General features: G+C 38.1%; 1 protein-coding gene across 1 annotated transcript in view; it reads right to left on the bottom strand.

The window, feature by feature from the left end:
* Window positions 1–6,976, bottom strand: part of RGL1 (ral guanine nucleotide dissociation stimulator like 1) — a gene marked incomplete in the record, with an annotated part of 287,380 nt that extends 280,404 nt beyond the window's left edge. Inside the window, 2 exon segments of the mRNA XM_044085296.1 lie at window positions 3,108–3,221; window positions 6,369–6,976. Of these exon segments, the coding sequence (XP_043941231.1) occupies window positions 3,108–3,221; window positions 6,369–6,419 (165 nt within the window).
* Window positions 6,977–12,089: the final 5,113 nt, after the last annotated feature.

Raw genomic sequence — 12,089 nt, 5'->3', positions numbered from 1 at the left:
AAAAACAGTACTACTGAGTGCGATCTGTGAACTCTTCAGCTATGAAGAGAGACGCCCAACAGTGCCATGTGATCAGCAGAGCTATACATAACTGACGTACAGCAAAGTAAGTAAAGAGGTAGTCCACCTGCATGAAATGAGCAAGTCCACGAGTGCAGACACAAACCATGTAGAGGAATGCCACAGTATCAAAAATGTGACTCCATGTGGCAACTATTTAATCTTTGTATGTAACCTGATATCATACACTCAAAGGAGAGTTGCTACCTTAGTGCGAATTGTAATTAGACTGACTAAAAATTTCCATTAGGTCCACTCACCCTGCCAAACAAACAAATAAGGTTATTAGAGAGTTGCTCTGCATACAAATAAGATGGAGGCATGAGAAATATCTGTGCAGGTGTAACCAACAAAGCACTGGAGTGGCAATGTTGAGTTGAAAATGCATGCCTGAAATTGAGTTCTTCTATTTTGGTATTGCAGTTGCTGGCCAGTTTCATGGGCAGTCACACTATAAACCTCTAGCAGTTTTCAACAATAAAATAGCATCAAGGTGTTGGGATTTGGTATAATGGATAAGGTGTTTACCTCACAGACAAGGGATAGGTTTGGAATGATAGTTAAGGCCTTCACCTTATAGACACAAGGTACAGGGTTTGATTCTAACCTCAAATTACTGGCTAGGCTTAAAATGGTCCTTCAGGGCACTTAACCTAGTATTCACCTTTGAAACTATGAATCAATACATCTCTTCTTGAAAACGACACACACGCTTCCCATAAAAGAACCTTGGGTTAATATCTTGGAAGTTACGGTTTTAAGGCCTACTGCCTCCTAACAGCAGAGTTCCTCACGGATTCCTAGACAAATCAGTTCTACCAGAATAGCGTCTGTGGCTCTGATTATGAAGCAGATAAACCCTGTACCATGTCTGTCACATGCACAGCCAGCCAGGAAAGACAAACACTAAGGAGTTAGTTGATCTGAGTGGAAGAAGTCAAGCTGTCCAAGTTGTAAGGTCATCTGGTTGGTGACCAAGAAATCAGACTCAGGTGTACAAGTGTTGGCTCAGCCTACGCAAAGAAAGCCTGCTCCAAAAATTGCCTAGTGGGCAGAGAGGTGCCTACAGGTCTACGCAATGCAGCAACCAGGAATGCAGAAGCAAAAACTGAAAAATAAAATCTCACATGGAGCTTGACTGTCTACCCTACAACTCCAAAACCAACTGCCACCTAATATGGGGTAATGTGTAGTACCACATTGGGTATGAGGTCTTGGGTGAGTATTTGCCTTGCTGCAAGGTTTACAGAGAAGGACCAATAATGAATGTACATGCAGTCAGTGGGAGGGTTTGGAGTATTAGTTAAGGGTCTTTAACTCTCCAATACAAGGTACAGGAGTTTGATTCTGACCTCTGCTTATTAGCTAAGCTTGTAACAGTCTGCAGACTGATAAGCCTAGTATTACCTGTGAATCTATTTACCTATGTCAATTGAATGGCTTACTATAGCTTCTCCTACATGAAATATATGACATTAATTAGACTGCCCTTGTTCTCATATACAAGGTCCTTATTACATTAAAATTCCTGCTTTCTTCCTATATATGTTTGCCTTAACTTGTGACATTGATTTATTTTCATTTCTTAGTTAAAGGCCTATGTATGCCCTACTGATATGTGACATACATTTCTCTAATTTTCTTTATTAAACACCTACTGCTAAAATGTGACATTAAATTATTTATAAACGGTTTATTTGAATATGCTGTGTGACATTCTTTCATTTCCTTAATTTGGAATATATATATCCACATTGCACTGCTGAATTTCTTCTTGTACACAGATTGTTTTCTTTGGAGATCAAGTCATGGTTAAAAATGGTTAGTTAACTAGCCCGCCTATTTCATTACCAAAATAAAGTAAATAAGTGGGTAATTACAACACCAGGGGTTTTAATGCTGAAACTGGTGGAGACAAAAAAAAAAAAAGCTTACTACAGAACCATGGCTTTCTCAGTTACTAAATACCCCAACAGAGACTAAGACAAGTAAAAAAAGCAGTTCTTAACCCTAAAAAACTACCTCACCCTGCCATCCATCTCCATCCTCCCGGTCATTCAATTCACAGGACTATCAGAGTTTAAAGTAAGAATTTTTCCAAACTAATCCTAAAGTATTAAACATTACAATGGAATCATTTAATCAAATATAACCTACTTAACTAGTGATAGCAAACAATCAGCACTGCTTTGGATTTTATTGACCCTAGCCTATGTTTTTGGCGTTGCTTGCTCATTTATTTAATTTCTTTTTTTACTTGTTTTAGTTACTACTACATAATGTTTTCTATTTGCATCAATCTCATTACTTTTTGTATCAAATACACTACATTTTACACATTTTTTAAAAGAACTAATAAATTGCTAGCATTTTGTTTTAAAAAATAGAGATACTCTTGGCACACATAATTAACAAGGGAATTGTGCTGATGGAAATAAGTGGAAGAAAGAAAGAAATTGAAATCAGGACAACAGAATAACTATGTATAAACTCTTCAGAGGTCAGATAGCGGGCTTTACAGTTTAGATAAAATGCATGCATTCCCTGACAGCAGTGGCACAATTACATAACTATTATGTTCCCTGTTATGATAAATGACTGGGGACCTAAGCCCCAAGGTATATTTACTCTGTATACCTTCCCTCATTGCCTCAGCCTTTCCCCACTGTATTTGTGGAATGTGGATGAGGACCAATAAAAAAAAAAGAAGAAATAAATAATCTCTGCTTACTGTTTTAATAAAGGACAGGTGAACTCAGTAGCCAGTTTCAAGAGTATTATGATAAGATGTCAGTGTTTACAGTTACAGTTCCCTCTGGTGTGGCACTGAACCTTTAGCCAGATGTGCAAACCAGGAGTTTCAGCAAAACCAGAAAATAAAAAGCATACGTGTTTGTCTTGGCCTAAAAAGTCAGTGATTCTGCATACGCATCAGGCTGAATACACCAGCAGTGCAAGGAAAATGTATCCCATCATACAACAGTAATTATGGCCATTAGCATATGAAGTACGGGCTATTTACAAACTATCAACAGATTTTAACTCACCCCCAGCCATCGAGCGCCCTTGTTTGCAGCCTGCTGAATCTGGACCTTTTTGAGGGTAACATTATATACAGCTCCTTCTTCAACCTCTTCACCCCATTCCTGGATTAAAGTCTGCTGCAGAGAGAAACAAGAAATAACAACAATTAAAACACTATTTGTGTGTGTGGCAATGGAGAAAAGTACTGCACACAATAACAAAAGCAAATATAACTGAAGAGCACAAAACTGAGAAATCAATTTATAGATCAGTTGTGAACAGCAAAAGGAAAAACGACAACCATCAAATGTAGTAAACGTAATCACCACCTATCAAAATAGATGTGCATCCATTTATTGTTTATTTCCAAAAGAAAATGGTTTGGCACGCTGCCAGTTTAGCTCTGGGTAAACCCATCTTTCCATTCACTCCTACTCTACAAAACACTTGCAGATCAGCAGATTCTCAGAATGCTTTCTGACTGTGTGATGTTTTCCCATATGCAGAAACATTTGGTTTTCATTTAAAATGCAGACACTTTTCTTTGGGGGATGCTTGTTACGACTTGAGACAAAAAAAAAAAAAAAAAGTAAAGTCTGAAAAACACTTGCATGGATCTTGGCCAGTCATAAACAAATTCTAAAATTACTTAGACACACACACACACACACACACACACACACACACACACACACACACACACACACACACACATACACACACACACACACCTTTTAGTGTAACAGGAGATGAAAAGATAGACGATAAAAAGAAAGAGAAAGAAAGAAACAAACAAGGGCCCTAAGTGGTTAAGGTTAGCTAGCAAAACTAAAAAAAGTCTACTTCTGGAAACCATTCCAAACTTTTGGAAACCATTCCAAACTTTTGGAATACATCCACTTTGCTGATCTCAAACTTTGGAATTCAAGTCATCATAATTCTGCCATTTCTTCTCATCTTTCTTTCTCACAAATGAACAAATGTAAACTGTAGTTTAAACTTTCAATGACTGTGACATATCAGTGCTGTTTATCTTCAAATATGAAATTACTGTCACTACGCTCATGAATTAAGTGTACCCACATCGGGTCCCTAAAATGAACATTTACTGTTTTCTCACCTTGACACATGAACTCCTTTTCCCATGCATGATAGGGATTCCCCCAAGACAGTAATGCAGTGTTGTGCTGTACAAACCTGTTAATAATTAAACATTTGATATGTCCATTATAAACAATTACACAAAAGACAGGCCAGATGTATGGAACAACCGAGTAATGTATAAAAAAAATATATATATATATATATAAGTACTTTGTTTTAAGAGAACATACCAGTTTAGGTACTTAACTGACAGGTGAGTAATGTTTTCTGTTTTACATTCCCCTGTTTGTAAATCGTGATTATTGGCAACTGTCAAATTTTTGTATATTGTTTGTAAATCTTTTAAAAAATTTTGTAACCTTTTTGTACTACTGTTATAGAGATTTTCTCCCCGGGTCTCCACTGAAAACGGGCTACATGCCCAGCCGGACTCTACCGGTTAAGAAATGTAAAATAAAATAAATAAATAAATTATCGGTTACAACCCAATTATAATAAAGGAAAAAGTACATAAAGAACATATAAAATAATAATGCCATGAGCAAAAGTACAGTTATGACTGTGCACCAACACAAATTTGCATCTGGCAGTTGTGCTAGGCCATAGAAATAAAAATGTTTACCAGCAGACATATACAGTGCTACTACCCAAGTTATACAAAATTTACTGAAGTGGATAAAATGAGTGGTAGATGTATGTAAAGTAACAATAACTTTGCAAGTACTCTAGTACATGAAAAGATTAGAGTGAAAGAGTATAGAATCTTGGCACTTTCATAAAAACACCATGATTAGTTCCTGCTCTCTGCTGGTGACTTGTATTACTGTACATAACACACTGCACACAGTGCAGCACAACTGTATAAATGCCTTATGGTTAACGTTCTGCAAAACTCTTCTAACTGAAGTGATTCAACAGGGTCTTTCACAGACCCACTAACAGTGATCTATAATGAAGCAAGGCAGGTGTGAAAGTTACAGTTATTACCCACTGTCCCAAGCAGACAGTGTTAAAGCTTTGTACACACTTCTGCTGCTGTCAATCACAGACTAGTAAGAAATCAATAAACACCAAAGTAAAGGCCAAAGTACAGAAACAGCACATCAAAAGCAAACCAGCTGAGATGACAGTAAACAAACATTAAACCGTAACTGAAATATGTCCCTAAAAAGTATCCACATTCGCCCTGTGCATTCACATGCTTGGAACATTCTGTCTCCCAACTTCTAAAAAGTTTTGCAAACAAGAAATTTAAGTGGATGTCAAATTTAGGGACAGAATCCGATATTGAGCAAGTCAGGAAGCAAATTCCACAACTTTGGCATAACTGCATTTTTCAAGAACTGCAACTAATATGTTGTGGTTTTGTCTAACCACTACACAAATGTGTCAAAAAGAAAAAAAAAACTTCACTGTGCTCTGTAAATGAGTTCATTACTTAGTGAAAAGCATCGCCCCCAATACAATCAATATAAACCGTGCTAAAAAAGCACCATGAAGGCACTAAATCTCAAGCAGTAAAACCAAAAAAAATAAATAAATAAATAACATTTCAATGCTAGTAGGAAGCAGATTTTTATATACACACACTAAATTTATATATATATATATATATATATATATATATATACACACACACACACACACACACACACACACACACACACACACAGCTTATACATGCACACATATATAAACAAATAGATGCATAGATACACATGCATATACATATACACATATATCATGTATATACACACATACACACACATACGTGTATTATGCACATTACATTTAAGTTTGTTATTCCCCAGTGTTTGCCAAGCCCAGCCGGGTTACTTGGTTAAACAAGTAAATGAAAAATACCTTGGGGAGGATATAAACACTGGCACTAGAATTGAGGTACTTTGGTTCCCTATATTTGTTGTTTTTATCACCTAACATCCCCAAACAATATAATCAGGACAGGGGGCGCCCCGCCCCGAACTACCAGCTGCAGTTTATAGGCGCTCAAGTTCCCCACACAACAAAGTTTGGAATTGGACATTTAAGTCCCCTAGGGGCCAATTTCCTGCTCCAAAAGCCCCACAGAAAACAAGTATCAACAACAAGCTCTCTAACCCCCCTCATATGACTTCATATCCACACCAGTATGTGTAAATTTGGGGGGGGGGGGGCATTACCATTTTAGCTTTCCATGGCAGCCGGAGTTTCTTCAGCTTCCTCCTCTTCATTATAACCACACCGGGGCTTCATGAAGGACGATTTGTGATGCTCCGAACTTTCGAAGATAAAGTGAGGGGGGGGTTCTCAACAAGAACCCCAAACTGATGTTTCCGTATCCAAATGATGGGGGGACTCGCAAACTACAACCAAACCAAGTGTCTTTGCGTCCTGTAAGTGCAGCTCTCCGGATTGGTTCCAAGTCCTCCGGTACTTCCAATAGGTAAACTTTCTGTTTGTTTTGGTCTGCAAACGCCCGTTACACCAGACTCCAGCTGTCCTGCGCTGTCAGCGTCTCGACCCTCCGACTCCCGCCAGTTACAGCTCCGGTCTGAGAGCGCTGACTATAGGCGGCTGGGGGGGGGGCGGCTCCTCCCACCTTTACTTTTCCCTTCTCTGAATGACTGCTGTCCTCAGCTGCTTTTCTTCAAAGCCACCTCAGGAGTTTAGTAACCTGACTTTAACTGACAAGGGATCGTGACTTGGAGCGCCAGGTTTAGGAGCTGCGGTGCCCAGAAACATCCCTTGGTGCGTCGCTTCGCTCAGTCATCCAGACTGTTTTCTTTAATTCGCTGTGATCCGCTGATGGGGACAAAGGCAGGGGAGTGGCGGACACAAGAGAAGGGATGGGAGGGTCTGCAATGCTCCATTATCTGCTTGTGTGCAGCCTCGCATGGCTAATGAAATCGGAGTAGAAAGGGGGGCACGAACTCTGAAAGGTAGCAGCAGAGCTGAGACAGCAGTACGCACTGACACTGCATGGATACTGGCTGTGCATGGATACTGGCTGCCATTGTACCACATATATGTTGCAACGCAGCGCTCCTATGTAACTTTAGCCCCCCCCCCCCCCGAACCGGGTAGTAGGGTTGCCACCTTTTCAAATGCCCAAAGTGGTACAAACGTCAGATTTTTGCAGGCCAAAACATACCCCACAGCCAGTACAAAGGACAGAACCTCACTTTTTTGCCTAAATAAAAGCTTATTCTTGTAGCATTTTAGTTGCTTATTCTGTTTCTTATAACATTTAGGTGTTTCAGATACAGAATAACTGTTTTATGCAACTATTACATAAAATATAGGAAATAATTTTGTCCTAAAATCTCAGGACATCTGCCATTTTTACAATATTTTTGCAGGACGCAACTGCCCAAAGAGGGACTGTCCCTCGCAAAGTGGGGGCAGGTGGTAACCCTGCCGGGTAGCCTCCAGCAGAACGCGTTTTCCCACTGGAAACCCATCTCCCACTTTGCTGCGTAACTAAACTGGAAATTCTTGTATATGTATTCATACAACAATATGCACTATTATAACATAAAAAAATACGGGGTGCTTGGGTGGGGTATTTTAACAAGGGATACACAATCTCAGGGCACGCCAGACTGAGTTGCTAAAAATGTTTCTTTAAACTTTTATGGACAAAAGGATGGACCGTCAGCACCAAACATTCATTAACTGTGCTTAGCTTGTTCCACTTATCCAGCAGTCAGTCTCCTGACACAGAGCCTTGCAATGCCACCTGCGGGGTGCCAGACTGCAATGTACAAGTCCGATTTTAAAGGTACTTGCTGCCCCTGGGAAAAAAGATACGGAAGAGTCCGGGCAAAGTAATTTGAAGATAAAAGCATGTGTCGATGCACCCGCTGGTTTTGCCACGTATAGAAAGGCAGTAGGAAAATGAAATGCATATTTATTACTTCTCCAGTTTGTCAGTGCATACGGTGTTACTAGAACAATTAATCGCTCGCCATGCAATTACTCGGTTGGGGGGGGGGGGGTCAACGACTCCGTCCCTGTACTCTCCAGGACAACTAACTCCGGACAGGACGCCAGTCGATCGCTGTAGTAAACTAGACTAACTGATTCAAGGAAGTTTTAACTGGATGCGCACACTGGAAAAGCTCCAGATGATATAAAGTCAGCAACTGCATACAGATGATGAGAAAACCTAAAATGGAAGAGGAAAATAAATAAAATATGTTGTGTGTGTGTAGGAGTACAATAGGCTTTCTACTGTAAAGTACGGTGGTTAGCAACTGACTAAGTCTAGCAATCGGAATACACAGCAATTACTCAGCAATGAAAATACAGCTGTTTATAAAATGTAGAACGACGGATTCTTTTTAAGTGCATAAAACAACAACTGTACCGATTAGTAAGGCAGGGCAGGCTATTACCGAGCAACCGTGAGTCATCTTGGCAGAAAGACTTGCAAAACACAATCCTAATCAGCAATGTATGATAAAGATTAAAAGAATTGCACTGATGTTACTTGTTTTAGAGATGTAATAAAGAACTAGCGGTTGTATTATGTACATAAAGGGTTAAATAACATTGATTTACAGCTATATGCACTGGATAGAGTGAAACGACGTACTACTACTGCAGTATACCTCTCAACCTTTTACAGCAAGACATCTGGACAAACCCATAAATAATGGGGGACAAAGGCTCAAAAAAGAGGGACACTTTTTAAATATTGCTCTTACAAGCTTAGAAAGTTGATAGAATAACACGTTTTTGTATTACCATGAATTTTCTGAAGGGTATGAAGTTTGAAACTCAAATGTCTGTCATTATTTCCTGGCTACAACATTTGATAATTTGCCAGAAAACCACAATTTTATGAGAAGCAGACCAAAAATGTGGACATTCTGTAAGAATCTGGACACTGAGAGGTATGTACAGATATGATGGACAATAACATCCTACACAGTTTGTAAAATAGCTCTAATGGCTTAACAAGTAATCAAATACAAGTGTTAAGATAGTTTAGAAATAATTTATTTTTTTGGAGCTACCAACACTAGTAAGGTGTACATGGAAGGATCAGGAACATTTAATAAAGAAAATCATGGGGGAGTGCAGATTAGGAAAACTAGACACAGAGCGTGAAAATGAACAGATGGGTAAGAGTGAGGCAGAGGAAGTAAAGAAAGGATACGGAGAGAACAGAAAAGACCACTACCATTAGCGCTACACCCATCTTATTACCCCAAGTCTTGTGATTAAGCCAGATTATTCTTACATTGTTTATCTACTCTTGTATATCTCACCAATTTTTACTAACCTGTGTATTAAAAAATAAAGCTAAAACTGGAGATATGTTATATAAAATAAGTAAATGTGCCACCTTTGCATCTTACAGAACTCATCATTGCACTGCATTTAAAGAATTAAAATGACTGGAAGTACCCAACTGCTTAACGTGTTTCCAACTAGCCATCACTTATAAACTCATTCAAATGCCACACAAGTGCCCATCTCTCAACAATATACTACAATATAGTACAACACTATTCTTGTACAAGAGACCTGAGATCCAACAACATGTTCCTCCTAATCACAACCAAATCTTAAAAATACGCCAGGAGACTCACTATATTCCTTGTATTTGTAAAGTGTGGAACTCCATGCATTGTAAATAAAGGAATCTGTGATCCCCTGGCGATGGTCGTCAATCTTTTAAAGGGGTGTGATGCCTTATATCACGTTCACAAGAGGTTACTAAGTAGGAGGCATATCTCTCAGTTGTCTACATTTCTGCTGAATGTCCAGGTTTTGCCTCGTGTGTTTGGTGTGTTCCTCATAAAATGTGTGGTTTTCTGGAAAAATCTGTGAGGATTGAAGTTGCTAAATAATGGCATACTTTTGAGTTTCATTCTTTATAGCTATTAGAAAATGCATGCTAACACAAATCCTGATATTTGAGTAATTTTCTATGTTTATAAGAACAAGATTTAAAATGTGTCCCTATTTTTGGGCCTTTGTCCAGATTTGTTGCACTAAGAGGTTGAGAGGTATGTTAGGAGGATGCCTTAAAACATGGGTGATATGCTGCCGTTGTTGTTACCCTGAAAAGAAAATGGGTTCCCTATTGAAATGTCAGCACTTGAAATACTGAGTGCCAAAAATAAAAATACTGAAAACCTGGAGAACAGCGCATTTCAAAAACTTCTCCTCCTTTAAAATTCTTTTGGGGGAGGGGCAAACCTACACTGCACCCCTCATGTGGGTTTTTCACACGAAAGGTAGGCGGAAGTTTCTGTCATATGAATTGGTTGGCCATTTTTCAGATGAAAGATATCTAGTACCAATTCTTAAAAAAAATCTGCAAAGAAAAACATTTCTCTTACTTAAGAGATACATTCACACAAAGCAAATCAGTTAGTAGTTTGCTGGAAGAATCACTGAAAGATATCACCTTCTTGTACTAATATATAGTACTAATAAACTGAGTTTTGAAAAGCATTTATCTGAATTTATTTTATTCAAGGGTCATTTTAGAGGCTTGCAAAAGATAACCTCACATTTACATCCCCCAACACACAATGGGTAAAAACATGAAGTTCAGACTACTGAGTCCTATATGAGAGGAATATTTTTTCCAGACTACATATTCTATTGGTAATTCTAGTTTTACTAGCCTACATTTTCATTATGGACACCACAAATATGCAATATACTCAGGGAAATAGATGTACAGCTGATCTTTAAAGAGGCACAAATATGTTTTCTCCTTCATTAAACAGTCTTGTAAAGCTGTTAGCATTCAGTGATCCTTAGTCCAATATACTGATAAATACTATTAACATCACGTTCGTACTCTAGTAATACCAACTATTAACACTGCATTCATACTCTAGTAATACTAACTATTAATGTCACTTTCATACTCTAGTAATGCCGACTATTAACATCACATTCATACTGTAGTAATGCCAACTATTAACATCACATTCATACTGTAGTAATGCCAACTATTAACGTCACTTTCATACTCTAGTAATGCCAACTATTAACATCACATTCATACTCTAGTAATGCCAACTATTAACGTCACTTTCATACTCTAGTAATGCCAACTATTAACATCATATTCATACTCTAGTAATGCCAACTATTAACGTCACTTTCATACTCTAGTAATGCGAACTATTAACATCACATTCATACTCTAGTAATGCCAACTATTAACATCACATTCATACTCTAGTAATGCCAACTATTAACATCACATTCATACTGTAGTAATGCCAACTATTAACATCACTTTCATACTGTAGTAATGCCAACTATTAACATCACATTCATACTGTAGTAATGCCAACTATTAACGTCATTTTCATACTCTAGTAATGCCAACTATTATCACATTAATACTCTAGTAATGCCAACTATTAACATCACATTCATACTGTAGTAATGCCAACTATTAACATCACATTCATACTTTATTAATGCCAACTATTAACACCACATTCATACTCTAGTAATGCCAACTATTAACATCACATTCATACTGTAGTAATGCCAACTATTAACATCACATTCATACTCTAGTAATGCCAACTATTAACATCACATTCATACTCTAGTAATGCCAACTATTAACGTCACTTTCATACTCTAGTAATGCCAACCATTAACATCACATTCATACTCTAGTAATGCCAACTATTAACATCACATTCATACTCTAGTAAACCTACTTAATAGTTTTATCATTATCTTCTGCTTTATTATTTTATTCTGTTCATTTATTAACTGGATACACCAAACTAGGCACAAGAGACTTCTTTTGGCAGTAGTCCAGGAGCAATAAATGGTTAAATGGCCTTTACAAATGGCAGGTAAATCAAACCCAAGACTGTATGTTGAACTTTTACCAGCCCATTCCC

Source organism: Protopterus annectens, chromosome 10.part0 (assembly GCF_019279795.1).
Source record: "Protopterus annectens isolate FY-2018-M chromosome 10.part0, PAN1.0, whole genome shotgun sequence".
Lineage (NCBI taxonomy): Eukaryota > Metazoa > Chordata > Ceratodontiformes > Protopteridae > Protopterus > Protopterus annectens.
The sequence above is the reverse complement of the archived record's forward strand: the minus strand, read 5'-3'. Positions and strand labels throughout refer to the sequence as shown.